Source organism: Ptychodera flava, chromosome 20 (assembly GCF_041260155.1).
Source record: "Ptychodera flava strain L36383 chromosome 20, AS_Pfla_20210202, whole genome shotgun sequence".
NCBI lineage: Eukaryota > Metazoa > Hemichordata > Enteropneusta > Ptychoderidae > Ptychodera > Ptychodera flava.
Genome location: NC_091947.1, coordinates 10,711,009 through 10,728,626, shown reverse-complemented (window position 1 = coordinate 10,728,626; position 17,618 = coordinate 10,711,009). Strand labels below are relative to the sequence as shown.

The 17,618-nt window shown below is 40.9% G+C and overlaps 1 protein-coding gene across 4 annotated transcripts in view; it reads right to left on the bottom strand.

The window, feature by feature from the left end:
* Nucleotides 1-2,964: 2,964 nt before the first annotated feature.
* LOC139120016 (cytochrome P450 26B1-like) overlaps nt 2,965-17,618 on the bottom strand; it is a 33,921-nt gene continuing 19,267 nt past the window's right edge. For 3 of the 4 annotated variants that reach the window (XM_070684016.1, XM_070684017.1, XM_070684015.1), the window contains exons 2-5: nt 9,732-9,970; nt 7,402-7,905; nt 6,471-6,899; nt 2,965-4,880 (exon numbers count right to left, since the gene is read on the bottom strand). In XM_070684016.1, the coding sequence (XP_070540117.1) occupies nt 4,482-4,880; nt 6,471-6,899; nt 7,402-7,905; nt 9,732-9,926 (1,527 nt within the window). In that variant the 5' untranslated portion in view covers nt 9,927-9,970 and the 3' untranslated portion in view covers nt 2,965-4,481. Of the gene's footprint in view, nt 4,881-6,470; nt 6,900-7,401; nt 7,906-9,731; nt 9,971-10,664; nt 10,802-17,618 lie in introns of those variants that run through there. The other variant, XM_070684019.1, reaches the window with a different exon arrangement.

Here is a 17,618-nt window from a genome sequence, read left to right as displayed (position 1 = left end):
GTTACAGAGGTTGTTACTGTAAATATTAATATTCTTAAGCACTGCACAAAACGAATACAAAATAGAAAAGATATGAGTGGTACTGATCACAAAAAGTTGTCATAGACCGCCAAAACACAGTAGCTGGAATATCAAACATGATCGGTGAATGAATTGTCAACGAAACAAATCGAGCCCAATCGATTTTGTACCTCGCGTGTTTCGCGAGACTAGAAACAACAGCAAACGGTCGGTACCATATTGCTGCGTGTAGGTGATGACGTAAAGTGAACTACGGTACATGGTTTGGATAGGTTTATTTACAGGTAAATGCACCCAACGGATGGCCATGACCATCACTTGAATTTGACATTTTATTAGACTGTTCAACATAATTATTTATTTATTTATTTATTTATTTATTTATTTATTTATTTATTTATTTATTTATTTATTTGTACACATTCATTTATTTCTTACCATTGCTAATCTTTGCCGGATGAAACTTATACTACTTTTGTTTTGCTACCCCTCCCCATCTCGTTATTCATAAAATACTTTCGAGAGACAAAATGCATCTAACGGTGTTTTCCAGCTGGTCACCTCGTGAAAGGTTAAACGTTTTGAAAGCGCCCGCTACCGAATAAAAAAGTTACAGGTGGGTCAACTACAACGCAGGCAAAGACACGACACATTTGTTCTTTCGTTTTTCTGTTCAGAAGAATTCAAATAGGCTTTCGACTGTCGCCTATGCAGTCTTTTTCCTGGAAGCATAAAAATTGGCGCCTTGACTTTCTTGCTCTTATCAATAAAATAATTTTCCTTCTAGTGTGAAATATCGTGTGTTTCTGTTATTGAGTTGCATTCCTCGTTAGCAGAATTACTTCATGGTAATGAAGGAAGTTTTAGTATAACAACCGAAAATTCCAGTAACTGTTAAAATATTTTTAGTTTGAGATCGAAAGTTTACATTTGGAGTATGAAATTCTTTTTTCGATTTTGTGTGCATTGGGCCACTGGCATTTACAATCACTGGAAAACACAAGCAACTCTGAGGTCAAAAAGCGCGCCATTCAAAATGGTCGAGATATTGAAAAAATAATCACTCGTAGGGAGTCCCTAACTTATTATCGGGGTTGTAGACTGGGGTCTAAAATGTGACGTCCCCTTTTCCAAAGTTCCTTTACTAGTTCTCCATCTTCCTGTACTTATTGAAAAGTGCCATGCCTATTTTGTCGTTTAAATCAAGCTCTGTGGGTTTAATGCCATAAGATTAACGCCTGTAAAAGGGGACCCTTCCCGATTCAAGTGCATAAAATGTGACCATCCCCCCCCCCTGCCCTAAAGACGGCTTTCTAAATAGTGACCCTCCCGATCCCCGGCCCGCCGCTAATAATTACTGGATGATCCCTTTCCTATATATGGTACCGAGGATGAATACCGTTCGCATGGGATTTGTACTTTACGCACTTGAGTTCAACAGGACAAACGCCAAAGGCATGCGTAAACGACGTCGCTTAGGTGATAAATTGTTGTTGACCGCATCTAATGTGAGCAAAAGTGTGTACAGGTTAGACCGTTGGTTAACGTTGAACTATAAATGGAAAGTAGCCTCTTGCCATTGTCTTGCTGATCTAGGCATATACCACGATACGAACCCTTCATGAGAAGTGTTTAATGCGTCCACATTTGTACTAAGCTGATGTTAATTATCGGAAGCTAGGTTAACCGAGTACGTGTAAGTTTGTGGATCGGTTTTTTTTCAGTATGACGGTATATTTATATCATGTTATAACGTCTCACTTCAAATTGTTACAAAAACTACCCGACTCTCGGAATATATTAAAGTAAACCAGATATTTTACTTGATTGGCTGGCGCCCTCTTCCTTCAGGAAACAGAGAATTGATCATGCGTATCACAGGAGTTGAAAAAGGAATATGATACCTGAAAACATTGACAACCTTCATCATGAACATAAAAAATTTACATGAGAACAGGAGAATGGGGAGAATTTAAAAAGCTCGTTACTGTCGATAGAGGGCGTAATACGGGCAGGACAGGTAGGACCTTGAGTGGAAGGACTCTTGCAAACCATTGATATCTTGTGTTTACCTCCATATGGGCAGACGGAACATTTTAAACTGACAATCGGATGAGTAATTATTTATATCGTCTTTTTGACCCGATATTTAATTACATTCAGAGATAATCTAAAATGTTGGGGTTTTTTTCGAAATCGGCTTCACTTCACCGTTCTGAAAGCTGTCATCTTTCGAACATGACTTGCACAGGGCCTTGAACTTCACCATGGTAAACTTCTGCACACAACTGCTAAGAGTCAGTGCGACTGGCATCCTAATGAAGCAGAATATCAAGTTCCAGAAAATACGGGTTTTCTAAATTTAATTTGTCGGCCGAATGTTGTGCAGGCACACAAGTGTCTATACTCGACGACGTGGCTTTGTTTTGTACCACCGTGATACCTATAATTAAAGATGGTATTTCACTCAGCACAGTGCGTTTTTCAATCATTGCATTTCTACTTTACCTGAGGGCAGCTGTCGAACGCTTTCAGTAAACACAGTTAGAGACAAGATGCCACTTCTTGACGTCAGCAGACTTACAAGTGACGTTTCGCAGACACCGAATCAAGAAGCTGCGGGCACCATAGGTGATACGTTTTCAGACGAAGCGCGCATTTTACCTCACAACGCTACAGCCGTACTTTATTCGTACAATAAACGGCAGTCGGTAAATTCTCGATTAAACCCCAAGCTGTGATGTCGTCGTCGGCCGAAAGCTCGTCTACGCTCTCCTTCTTGTATGACAGAGCTACAGTGAATGAAAAGTATCCTTAACCGCTTACTGTTTTGAAAGCGAATGCTGATTACGCCGTGTTATATTATGGCAACTGTTAGAAGACAAATATGAATAATAGCAGGGTAGACAGTGTCAAGTACCAGAACAAATTACCCGTAATAAATTATTCGCTTCACCTCTTTAATATGCATCAAAAAGTTTTAAATGTACATTCAAAAATAGTTGGTGAAAAGGAAGAAAATTAAATAAGCACAATTAAAAATAAATGCTGTTCGTAATATGTCATTAAAACTCGAAGCTGGAGTCGGGAGGGAAGTTGTTTAAAGTGACAAAGCCCCCATCGGTTACAAGCATAAAGCTGTAGCCAGGAGTTTTATGTAAAATCCCCGGGACTTCTTATACATTGTATCCTTCAGTCATCTGGTACGTTGTTGCAATATTTTGAATACAGGACAGGATGGTCACGTGAACTCTCTTGATACAAACGAAAACTAAGATGCATTATCCTTGATGGAATGTTCTACAGTATTGGAAGACCATTTCCATAATGAATGATTTAGGGAATCCTGGAAAACGGTACACTTGCAAACGAGACAGTTAAGTTAAAAGCAAACATAAAATATGTAAGTTTGGGGTGACAAATTTCAAGTCGGATGACCCTATAGGTTAAAATGTCTCGGTCTACAAGAATCCTCATCTTCGGGCTATACACTATAATCAACAAGTACTCGTCAGGTGTGTTTAAAAGCCCCCTCCCCCTTAAGAATAGAGGATGGGTCAAAGCGGCTTTCTTTAGTCCTTTGTCGACTATTTCATTCAGAATCTCACAAAAACGAAACAAATATTTGTACAGTTGTGGGCGATGAGGTCGCTATTTAAAGAAAAAATGGAGGTATTTTAATTCCACTCGGAAGCTTCATATCTGCTTACGTTAAAAATTAGACAAAATATATAAAAACGACAATGACTGTTCCATAGGAGAATAGAATATGTGTCGGTCATAGTCCGACGTGGGTTATGTAAATATTCTGAAAACATTTAAATCTCAAAAGCTGTTAAATAGAGTCACAAACTGTAGATATGTAATCTGCTTTGCATCTGTTTTTACCAGATATGCCGATAAAATACGAAATATATATCTGAATTCTGTATGTTTATTTTCTAAGAGCCTCACAAATATGGCGATTATATGTAATAACAAGCGACAGTTGTTGCCATGATTTTAGATGCGTGAAGAATGAACGCTGTAGTGAACTTGAATTGATGTTGTCGCCATCATGAATTCCCGAAGAAAACTACTAACTGGCTGTATAGTAAAATTGGGTATAGCGTATGGCGTTCACAACATTGTCCCTCGATATATAAGGATGAGCTGTAACCTTTAATATACTTTCGTGACTTTTATTCCAAAGCAGAAGTATTTCTTCTCCTATCTACATTTTGTGGAATACTTAGTGGTTGCCATGTAAACAAACCGCGTTGTGCACACGTGGTGAGTATAGTTGTTGACAAAAATTTCTGGCCCGGGACAAAATTCAGTTGATATCGGATATTACGTAGAGAGGCTGTGTCTACAATTAGGCATATGGACTTGAATTTGGGATAGAGCAAGAGACGGGATTTTAACAAACGGGAGAAAATGTACAGGAAAATACTTCAATGAAGCTTTGAGAATTCATGTCAACAAGCAACGTCTCCGTTTCTGTCCTTGCCTTTGATGTCCAGTCGGTTGGCGTTGCAATCGAGTCGTGTAAACTGTAAGGGTAGCCCGTCCACTGGGTACGGCGACGGTAGGAGATTGACAACTACATTCTCGGGGTCGACCAGTTTCCAACGACAGCTCTTCGTCAGTTGTATGAGGAGAATTTTCAACATCAGTAGGGCAAGCTGCTTACCGATACAGTTTCGAGGTCCGCCACTAAACGGCAGGTAGGAAAATCTGTCCCCCTTCTTGTCCTCTTGTCTGTCCGGCATAAAACGCTCCGGATCAAATTCCTCGGGTTTGGAATAATTCGGGGCCAAGTTTTGCGTTTCACGAATACTGAATATCACGGTCCATCCGGCTGGGATTTGCTTCCCCTAAAATGATAATAGAATGCGCCAGTGTTAATAAATTGCATTCAAGGTACACCAAGCACTATGTTAGACTTCAGAAACAACTTATACCATGCCGGCAACTTTATGAACGTCATAAACCGAGTTAGTGCCTGCAATTTGTCTGCAGTTGTAACATAACAGTGCCTTAATAACGCTCGGTAAAATTCACCAAGGACTTGAGTTCTTGATGAATATTTGTAGCTGGCGACTATTTGCTTGGACGTCGGTTTTTCATATGACACCGCTGAAATAACAATGGAGTTTTCTCAAATGTGCTGCAAAAGACAACGAAAATTGTTGTAGGGTTGGCTTTTAGAGACTTTAATTGCGTGCACTTTTCTTGAACGACAATTCATCAAACTTTGAAATGTCTCTACCATACCACTACAATGACGCCTGGTATTTATTGGACCATCTGAACCACAACGAGGATATATAACTTGTCTGCAACCACAACACCGACAGCCACTTAAAAGCTCGGCGCCGACGATGTCCTCAATGTGACCTTTCGCGGTCACCATTAAGTGCGGCAACTGTAGGTTGAAACATTATGTTTTGCACTGTCGTCTGTTGTCTTTCGTGGAAATTTGTGCTCTTTTTGTGTTCAGAATCTTTTCTTTTCTATTTCGAAATCTGTCAGCATGAACGAGCAATATCACATCGACGTAGGATTAGCGGAAAGTAGCGTCGATCTTTTTTTACCCTTATAACGAAGAAATGCAGAGAGTTCTAATGCTACAGTGCGCCGACCTATTATTTTGATGACAACTGACTGTTGCTCGATAGTGGTACAGACAATATACTGTATTTTCTTGCGTTTCTTCGATACTTTAATTTGTTTCGTTCTCAAGTTTTGTCCTTTTTTTCGCAGACATTTCATAAGTAGGAGCATCGTGGGAAGATACAAAAACCCTGTCATACGGTGGTGACGCTAAAAATTGCATCTTTTCAGACACTCTTTCGTTACCGCTATTTAGCTACAATAATGTACATCGATTGTAAAGGGCGAAACTGTGTGATCTAGCAAAGAAATAGGGTGCTTATGTGGGCTATCTGTCAGATCTAAAAGGTCTTTCCTTTGTAATGTTGTTTGAGTTTTGTCACCCATTACAAAGTGGAATGCGCCTCGGGGACAGATATTCGGACTCTCGAACTGTTACAAAACTTTTTGCCTACCACTTGGGGGGGGGGGGAGCTCGTTCTGAAGCTCATGGATTAACTAAAGTTTTTACAGCCTTATTCTTGTGAAAATCGAAAACTTTATTTTTCCCCATACAGCTTAAACAAAGATGGCAACCATTTTGACTATCAAGAGTCGGTACACATTGGGTTATTTTTCTCTAGTTCCAAATTTGAACCCTGATTTCATTCTTGATTTCCAGAGGAGGCGATGAAAAGTTCCCTGACTGAAAGGTTGAAGTTTCCAAATTCAGAGGTGCATGCTACCTTAATCCTCAGTCTTCTAATTCAGCTCTGGTTGAGTCGATGTATTTTGGAGCTAAGCCAAATTCAGCTTAGCCATACTTTTGCGACGAACCGGGGGTACAAAAGATAGAAAGTCTGGTCACTCACCCCGAGTTCGAACGTCTTGATCACCCTCCTGAATCCGGCGCCGATTGGTGGAGAGATTCTAAGAACCTCCTTGACGACGCAGTGTACGTATTTGAGCTTGGTGACGGCTTCCAGCGTCAGGGGCGCGACGTTGTTCTCCAAGTCGTGCTCTTCGAGTTCTTGGCGAACTTTCTCGAGCACATCAGGGTGCTTTGCGAGATAAAGCAACATCATGGTGGCCGCCGTGGCCGATGTCGTGTGTCCAGCGAAGAGTAGCTCCAAGGCGAACCCTTTCAACTGTTGGGCAGAGACCGGCTTCCCGCATTCACCCATGGCATCGGAGATTAAACTTAGAGCATCAACGAACTCACTTTCACACTGCGCATGTTCTCTTTTGTCCCTAAGATTCGCCTCGACTTTGCTGTGCAAGATGTTGCGGGCTTTCAGAGCCTACAAAAGACAGAGATTATTGCTCAGAGAAAGGTCACATTCTGTTTCTGACATGCTGAAAGAATCCTACAGGTTGCACCACCCAAAACGATCGTTTAGACTGAACTTTATCAAACTAAGCATCCAAGACAATTTTTTTTTGTTTTCCGGCAGAAAAAGCGAAGCTTGTTAAGCGGCAACATGCTCAGTATGGACGGTGATAGATTACAAAATTCATTCTCATTGCCAAGGCCTCAATTTTTACATTGTAAATGCAGAAAATGGATCTCCGTCGTTTAAAGGGTTTGGTAGTAGTAACAACAGTCAGGTTGAAGTTACAGAAGTTTATATTGTACATTTGTATTATGCATGAGGGTCTCCAAAAGGAGAGTTTCCTTAAAGTTTTTGGAGCTTGTTGCCATATAAGTCTAGTGTAAATGAATATACTTCAAGGTACATTAGTTTTTATTTGTTCGTTTTCTGATAAACCTGCGTCTTGCGCTGGAGTGATCTGGAAACATACCTTGTTAAATCCACTCCCAGGTAGATCAATGGGCAAGGAGAATATATTATCAACCATTGTCTGGTAAACATTTGACAGATGCCTTGTTTCGTTCTCGTCGTAGTCAAAGTTGCACATGACTTTGCCTGCGATTCGAAACAGCAACGATCGACACTCGTCCTGCCCAGAAACCCTACCCCCGGTGCACCATCTGGTCGCAGCCTCGTCTGTGTACTTTTGGATGAACGGCACATACGAGGCAAGACGGCTGATGTGGAATACCTTCGACGTCACTTTTCGCAGTCGCTCGTGTACTTGCCCGTTGGAGAAGAGTATGGACTCGGAGTTGCTGGTCAGAAGGCTGCGGATCGTCTTCGGGTAGAGCTGTTCCACTATGTCTCCATCCCCCTGCAGAATTCGTCTCACGTTCTCTGTGCCGATAACACGGATGGTGGGCTTGCCTATGATGTGTGTCTTGAAAATAGGACCGTGTTTCTGGAACTTCTTGCGGTAAAAATCGACTCCCTGTTTAGGGCATGAATAGATCAGTAAAACAGAGATTAGCTTTACAAGCTTCCTTTATGAAAGTCAAACTTAGAACAACCATCTGTCCAAGAATAACCAAAAACATTGTATGACCGTGTACAGTTACAGTTTAAAAGGCCAGTCTTTGTAACTTTTGATATTTTTTTCATTATTACTGTTTTGCATATCAATTCCAATTTCTTATTCTACTCCCTACAGCATGTTGAAACACTATCTAACTTACAAACAAAGCGTCTACAGGTGTAAAATGCACTGCTTTTTCCTATATTTAATGCAATTCAGAGCAGCCTACACAATAAAGGTCTGCTGAGGTGCAATACAGTGTATCTCAACATCGTTTTTGACAGTAGAAGAAGAGACTGTTGTTGACATGAAAAATAACAATAATGAAATACATATCAAAAGTTACAGCTACTGATCTTTAATTTGTTAGAAACGACAGACAGTCAGGCAGACAGGTCGAAGAAGTGACGAAAACGCCAAGAAAACAACAGGCAGACGTACTGACATAACCGACTAAACTAAAATTCCGTTTGGAGAGGGTGGTAGGGGAGTTGTTTTTTTCGCACGGTAGGTCTTCTATTCGTTAAACTGGTCATTCACCCTGAGCGAAATAAAACATCAGAGACAGGGGAAGACTGTGAGACCTACATAGCTCAGTTCACATTCCGTGCAAAACAACATGACAGGTGTCCTAGTAAACGCCCTGGGAGATAAAGAACATCCTGTTATCGAAGTATCATGTGCCTTGTCACGTGATACGTACATTACAGGGTTCTCAAAGACGACAATCTTGACTTGTCCGAGTGTCAGCGAGGGACCCGGAGAGTAACATGTTGCAAAGTCGGCATAGCTATGAATAATCGACCATGAAAATATATGCTTTTTGCTTCTGTGGAAGTCTAGATTCATTTCAATAATAATTTGTAAAATATTACCTCACAAAATTCCTGTTCAACGAATAAAACGCCACAACTAAGCACAATATCAGGATATCGCCACAACAACAAAGTTTGTTTCTCAAAACAAGTTCACTGATAAGCCTTTGTAAGTTTCATTTTTCTTTACGTTCAACATTTCACTATTGGCTTTTGACATTTGGCAGGGGGAGTAAGGTTCTGATGGCAGTCAAAGTTGTTTTTCCTTCGGCACTTGACCTTACGAAAAGTCAGATAAAAAGCATGATATATTCGAATTGAAGGTTTGACCTGTTACGCATCACATACCCTCGAAACTGTAGGGGAACGCTGTGATGATGCAGTTTACAAAGTTTTGTCATTTATTTTGAAGTATTTTGTCGGATGATTCGTTCGTTCTTCGCTTATTTATGGATCGAACTGCGCGGCCAGCTCGACATTCAGGATGATCTGTCACCGAAAGGGCACTGTCAGGTTCAACATTGAATTCAGTTGGCGGGGAAAGTGTGCCAAGGACATGTTAAAATTATTTACTTAACCTGACCCATATTATATATCGCCGAAGATAAAACACAAGTCGCATGGGAAAACAGACGAACTCGGCCCTTTCCGCTGTAAAGGTCGGATTTCTCGTAATGTGACATTGCAAATCACAATATTTACTGCGTTAAAAACATGAATTCAATCCCCATGTATTTGGTCCTTTACCAGCGAAGCGAATCTGAAATCTTCTCTCAGGGCAGAAACTATTTTCCAGACTAAATAATACGAAAAAAAATATTCTCGCCGGGTAGAAACTTTCTTTAACGGTTAAACTTGGAAAATCGCCATGCGACGACAGGTTTTGTGCCAGAATTGGAGCCAGAGAGAAAAAAAAGATTTCTTTACCTGAAACATAAACTGCACAGTTTCTCCAATGAACGGTATTCCCATACTGCCATCAGGTAGAGGCGCCGAGCAGTTCATATCTCGTGTATTCTCGATGTAGATGTTCCATAGTTTTAGTGCCAGCAGGATCAGAACACACGGTAACATCAGCGGTAGCAACGGCAGTAACAGGCTGTTAACCACTATAGACTGCATCTTCTTCAAGTCCCGTGACTCCAACTACTAAGTCAGAAAACAATCTGTGAGAAGAGAAATGACGAACAGATTTTCACTACGTCAGGCTTGATTGAAACCAAACGAAGTATATCCACTTCGATTCCGTGGAGCGGGTAAGTACTCTCACACCCGATATTAAATAAACATAAGTCTGAAAAGTTCATTCCTCGGTCAGGAATACGTCACCCCGCGGCTCGTCGAATCCCTGGTTTGCAACCCCGCCTCTGCAACAAATTGGCAACGATGTTTAGGATATGGCCGACAATGCACCAACCTATCTGAACCGAGCTTGGTGAAAACGTAAAGCGTGATCAAGACAATGCGAGGATTTTTTCAGTGCCCTTGAAAACAAAATAGGTTGGAGTAATCATCTAGAAAATGGCAGTGAAACCCCGACGATTGGTTCTTTGTAAATTGAAAAGGACAACATGCCACGCCATTTCCTGAGAACCGAGTCGTCGATTTTAAAGACACTTATAAAGCAGGAACTGACCTCAAATCAGGCTAAATCGTCAACATTTAATGTACCGCAATTATGTCCATTATATCTGCTCGGCATTTTTCTTTTTTATTTCAGTAGCGCATCTACATGCACAAAATGGAAAATGAAAATATCTCTAATTCTGAAAACATTGGCCATGTAAAGATCTTTGGAGTAGTAAATTTCAGTTCTTACAAGTTTATGATTATTGAAGGAATGAAGGGCGTTACGCTTACCACTACCGTTTATTTCTAACATTCTTGGGCTAGAGGAGGGGGAAGCAAAACCTTGACGGGCGAGGCATATGAGAGAGAGAGAGAGAGAGAGAGAGAGAGAGAGAGAGAGAGAGAGAGAGAGAGAGAGAGAGAGAGAGGAAGTGATTTGTGTTATATGTATACACACAAACACACACACACACACACACACACACATATATATATATATATATATATATATATATATATATATATATATTATATTACAGTACTGCTTTGCTTTTGCATAGGACATCTTTAGCGCGAGCTCTTGTAACAAGAAAAACACTTCATAATAACAATACAGTATATTTTTACTTGATGACTGAAATGATTGTATATGGTCCTAATAAAATGTGTTTAATTGTGAAATGTTGGAAGAGCTTAAAACACAAAATGGGCGACTAATGGGTGGACCATGGCGACCAAGTTTACAATAATATAAAAGTGAATTAATAAATTGTCTAAAACATGACGTGGATTTTGCATGGTTGCCATTTCTGCTGCATGGGTTCAAGGTAAGGTCACAGCGGCTGTGTTTACAACTGCTGTCCATGTGACGCGACGTTTATTTCCACAACTGCGAAATACGTCATATTTCTAGAATTACGGAGTAAAAGAAATACATCAGCAGAGACCAAGCACACAGCACTGTTCAGAATCTCTCATATCGTGAGCTAACAGCGTGTTTATATTTAACATGCAACCACATGTGGTTGGGTTTGGTGGAGATTCTTCAAAGTTTTGTGAAAAGAATAATTATATAAAGTGCAAGTCATCCATCATACCGTCATGCCTTTGTTTATGTTTTGTTTTTGTTTTTTCCAGAACGATAATGTTATGATATCAATCTGACGTTGGATAAGGGCCGTCATGGGGAATCTTATGTATGTGGAAGTTAGAATTTAGCTTGAATTTTGAAATACCCACAGCCCTTATCCAACGTCAGATTGATATCATAACAATAATGTCAGGCTAAATGACTTTCATTGCTGAACTGTTCTCAACTTTTAGCATTATCTTATTCTTCCGGGTTTTTGTGCTTTTTTCACTTTTTCTTGCATCAAATCTATGTCTGCAGGTTTTTAACCAAGTGTAAAACACTGCTTTTTTCAATTTGTTGTCCTTGTGTTTTCTTTTACCGCTAAATGTCATACGTCGGCAACAGATTCTTTGTCGATAGTTGGCCTTGAGAAATTTTCAATAACCTTTTACGACGACCAGTGACGCAAAAGGCAAAGCTATGACGATACTGACGATACAAGAATGTTTTGAGACGGCGTTCACGGGCTTTGCAAACTGGTCCTTACAAGTCGGTGGAGAAAGTGTATCATTGTCGTTTCCTTGGCAATGACATGCTTTGGCGAAGACGCAAGTGCACAACCTAAAACACATTCCAAAACTCTAAGGCTGAACTGTTCTATTTTTTAACTGCCGACACTAAACTTTTTAGAGCTACGTAAACACGGAAGTAAAAAAAAAAAGAAAGGAAAAAACCGCAAAATCACGCGTTCGTTACTTGGCATTTGATTTTTGCTTGAACGAGGATGTCTTTTATGGGTTTTTATTCTGGAAATGTTGTTGCCAGTGTTTGACCATCCTGAACCCCTAAAAATGCATATTTAAAAATAAAAATATTTCGGAAAATAAAATTCCTGCCGACCTACCTACCCTATTTTTGAAAACCATGTTATCGGAACAGCACTTATTTTTTTTATTTTTTTATTTTTTTTTTTTGCCTAAATTGAAATCGTAATCCCCAAACCTTGACGTAGATATGACGGGCAAGCTCCGTCTCAGTCTAGTAAGTACTCAATCGTTCAAAGTTATGTCAACCCGCGAACCAAGTAGACAATGTCACGAAGCCTGTAAAAGTTGAAGGCAATCCCAACGTTTAGACCTTCCATACGCAGATGTCGTCTAGAGACCATCACAACACAGATCATAACGATCGTCAATGCTTAAACAAGGGTCACTCTTATTTACAACGCCTAAACAGTAAACGGAACGGGTCCATGCATAGACTTTCCGAGACAGGACAAATTCTAAATGCCGTCATTGATTAAGTGTATATTTCATCTCTTTTCACTGTTCGAGCGATGTTAACTGCTTGTCATTGTCACCATTGCTGATGGATAGGTCCCCTGGCAGCTCATATCATAGGTGCAGTAAATACAGAGACGTGCTTTATTTGGTCAGGTGAATAGTTTCAGTGTGTGTGTTTGTGTTTTATTTGCCGACTTTGACCTTCAATAAATTAAGTACGCCAACACAGTACGAGGTACCTCTGCTGAATGAGGCGACCTACATTTTGGTGTGCATGGCTGAAAATTGTCGAAGACAAGTCTGTTACATGATCGATTGTCCTGTCTGCTTTCAATGGCGCGATCTTAATTTTTTGAATTTATTATCGTTTTCGACCCCAGGCATAGCATTCTAGTGTATTTTGGTGCCTGATGATATACCTATTTTCAACTTTTTTTTTCGTTTGAAGAGAATTTCACTATTTTGGACGTTATAGTACGGCGCGCCAAATGTTTCAAAAATATTTATCGTCATAGAGTAAAAATAAACTGTCAAATTTTCTTTCTAAAAAAAGTCTTAAACGTGTATGAATAATAAAGAAAAAAGTTCTTTCGTCCATATCATCGCATTTTATTAATGTACCTTTTCATAAAAATAGCATTCATTTGAAAATACGTGTCATTAAATATTTGAATGTGTCTGTACAGATAAAGATGACGTGCAACCGTCTTTCTTGATTGAAATAAAAATTCGATGGAATTACGGAAGAAAATAAACGAGAAAAGTATTATTGCAAAAAAGGGCAGAATGTTATGTAATGCTCAATTGTAAAATACTCTTTAAACCGTAATGAGAAGATAAACTTTTCAAAAATTTGGAAATACCACACTCCCATACTTATTGACGTACACATACACGTGTATTTGATATAAAGGTGCAATGAATGCTGATTATAAGGGAAAAAAAGAAAAAAAATCAAGCACACACACACAAAATATTGAAATGATTAAAAACAAAACCACAAATAGTACTTGCACTACTACCAAAAAACAAAACGAACCACCATCAGGTCTGATTAAAAAAGAAAGAGAATCACAATTGAAAAGTCGACCGAGATCGCGCCGGCGTTGAGGCTGTAAAGAAACCAAAACGAGGTCAGCTTGGGAAAAAAACCAAAGCGAGGTTACAAAAAAAAAAAACGAGGTTACCAAAAAAAAAAAAAAAAAAAAAAAAACCCTCAGTAGAAAAAAAAAGAGGCCCGTTCGAGAAAAGAAAACAGAGTGGGATACCCCGCAGAAAAAGCCCAACATGAAAATTGAATAATTATCAACGTCATGATTGTTACAGTTTAATGCCAGAGGGTTATGGATCATCACACTCGGATGTTGGACAAGATATTTGGGGTATTTCAGCGATAACTCTCAGCTTCTAGTCTTCAATATCATCTCATGGACGTCCAAGTTACCGACACGTCCCATTCTATATTAAACAGTTACCAGTTTTGGTTAAAAGTGGACAAAACACTCGTGGTGGTTCGTCGGCTGCCAGCGGTCCCCTCGCTCCAATGTCCACTCGAGGTGGTAAGCCAGCGGCCGGCGGTCCCGTCGCTAGTAGAGTAGGCGATCCCCTCGCTGTAAAGTGTAGGGCCGCCTCTCCCAAACCATAGACAGTCTGTGCCCAAACCCCAACAAAACGATGGCTTGCCGCTAGCCCACGGTTACGTGTGGTTCGATACACAGCGGCCGCCGTGTGGGTATGCATAGTAAAATTGCATACCACCATGGATGTTTACATCCATGGTACCACGCAGCGGGCAGCGCTCCCCGGTTCTGCATGGCAGGGCTGTGTGTTACCGGCGTGACACGGCCTCCCGTATAACGCCGGTAACACACAGCCGAGCTAGCTGCGGCCGCTATGTATCGAACCACACACGTATCCCGTGGGTTTAGCCTCTGAACGGAGTGTGGCAAAGACAAAAATACTCGGGCTGAAACACTCCGTTTAAATTCGAGGCAACGTTTAGTTTTCACTAGTAGGGCCTACATGTAGAACGCGAACTCGCCCGACTTGACAAACACTGATCAAGCAGCCGCTATTTCTCTGTATACTGTAGCTCTGGGTGGCAGGGCCGGGCTGTGAGTTACCGGATACGGCCAGGCCGTATAACACCGGCGTTATACGGCCAGGCCGTATAACGCCGGTAACTCACAGCCCTGCCCTGCCACCCAGAGCTATGTATAGGCTACGGCCACAGTCGTTTGGAGAGCTATTCAGCGCTGGGACTATTCGCCCCATAGACGAGTGTGCAGAAGCGAGAAATACCCCCTCGCTTCTGCACACTCGTCTTTGGGGCGAATAGTCGGCAGATCGTCCATGTAGCCGACTAGTCCCAGCGCTGAATAGCTCTCCAAACGACTGTGGCTACGGCACAAATATCGTAGCTCCATATATTGGATAGCTGCAATAATTGTAGCCCTTGGTTGGTGGGGATTGGGCTTCTGTCGTGCGGCTCGCGCCTTGCCCCAACCAGGGCTACAATTTCTCCCAATACCTGCTCGTGTAAAAGCTGCAGTGCGGATCTACACTGCATGGTCCAGGCACACACGGGGCCGCATTATCAGAGAATCTCCCCTTACCGTGTGCAAATTTCACCATAATCCTGCTCCCAGATAATGTTAGAGCCCTTGTAACTCCTATCGATGGTCAACTTTACTCCTTGCGGCTGAAAAATGACAGTTTAATGACTCAGGCGCAAAGTCAATTCGAACCTGACCGCCGTCGTTGAACTCTGTACCCAGCCGACTTGTACCATTACATTTTAGGGGTGGCCGACAGGTGTGAGGGACTAATGAAAACGGTGGCATTAGCAGTAGCGCGCTAGTGGCAGTAGTTGTTATTTTAACGTTATCTTTTCGAAGGATTGTAAAAAGGTCATAGGACCGTTTGCTCCTTTTCATTATTACTGCAAGAATACAACTATCGCTGAAAGCAAAGAGAGACCAGTGACCATTGAAGAACTTGCCATCTTTATTTCTGAAGAAGTGAAAGAGATATTCACGCCATGCAAAGTCTGTCGTCTGGTCTTTGTCATTTTATACAGATGCTCTGACAACAAGAGGACACCGCAATATAATTATAAGATATCCAATCGATATTTACGGCTACTATACTATACGATATAGATCTCTAAGGCTATAAAATCTTCGATATATATCGGATATTTACCCGCCTAATTAACAAACTCTAGTATCATCTAGTAGCGAAGTTCGAGCCAGACTAGCGCTTGGCCAGAGCTGTAAAGTGGTGAAATGTCTGACATATATTCGCAACTCTTTTTAATCTTGAAGCTTATAGTGGTACAATTTCCGACTGTTTCAAATGTGCTGAAATAGTTCCGATTCATAAGGGAGGCTCTAAGAGTGATGTCAACAACTATAGGCCTATTTCCCTCCTACCAGTTCTTCTACCTAAAATACTAGAAAAACATTTTATATTAGTTTTTACAGTTTTATGCATTTAATCTTTTTGTCACAACTCACAATCATCAGACAACGTTAACATCACTCTTGTCACATTGCTTTAGTCAAGTTAACTGACCAGGGTCTATACTTTTACAGAATATGGATGAAGATTTACGTGAAGATTTTTTCATCGTTGATCATAACATTTTGCTGAGCGAACTTTCTGTGTACAGGTTTCTGATTTGTCACTGAAGTGGTTTCGATCATACCTTACAGGAAGAAGTCAATGTTAGTTTTAGGTGTACACGCTCATGTTTTGTCGATTGGTGTGGTGTATCTCAGGAGTCCATTTTTGGTCCACTTCTGTTTTTGATCATGTTATGTATGTCATTTTCCCTCCACACTCATCATGACATGAGTTTAATTAGTCTGGAACATTCTCAACTTTGTGTAAAAATGGGAAGCTTAGATACTACTACTACTGTGACTACTACTACTACTACTACTACTACTACTACTACTACTACTACTACTACTACTACTACTACAACTAATAATAATAATAATAATAATAAAGGGACAAGTCTTCGTTGCGGTGCTTCAAATCTTATTAGATTTATTCAAAAACTGTTGAGCTCGATATCAAAGCAGGTATGTAAAACATGCTGATTACAAGGAATTTGTTACAAAGAGAAAGATGTATCCATGAAAAAGCACAGACGTGAAAATGATGTAAAGAAATCCTCATACAACCCGGCCTATTTGAGAAAGTTGGGAAGATACAGCAGAGGATTTATTCAACTAATTAAAATGCGTAGTTGAACTTCGGCAAAAGTATCTCTCTTTATTCACCAAGAGTTACATATTGTCATGAAAATTACCCATCCTTTCACTCCCATAAGCTAGTCCTACGAGTATGGCAAGAGTGTCCGGCTTTGGCTCCGGAGGCAGTGTAGGGCTCGTTGGGCTACCCGTAAGCATGCTCATTCAGCTCCCTCACACCTGTCGGCCACCCCTAAAATGTAATGGTACAAGTCGGCTGGGTACAGAGTTCAACGACGGCGGTCAGGTTCGAATTGACTTCGCGCCTGAGTCATTAAACTGTCATTTTTCAGCCGCAAGGAGTAAAGTTGACCATCGATAGGAGTTACAAGGGCTCTAACATTATCTGGGAGCAGGATTATGGTGAAATTTGCACACGGTAAGGGGAGATTCTCTGATAATGCGGCCCCGTGTGTGCCTGGACCATGCAGTGTAGATCCGCACTGCAGCTTTTACACGAGCAGGTATTGGGAGAAATTGTAGCCCTGGTTGGGGCAAGGCGCGAGCCGCACGACAGAAGCCCAATCCCCACCAACCAAGGGCTACAATTATTGCAGCTATATATTGGACTGTGTGGATATAAAGATTTCTCCAATGGGGATCGACATGTCGTGTCCGTGCCGGTCTA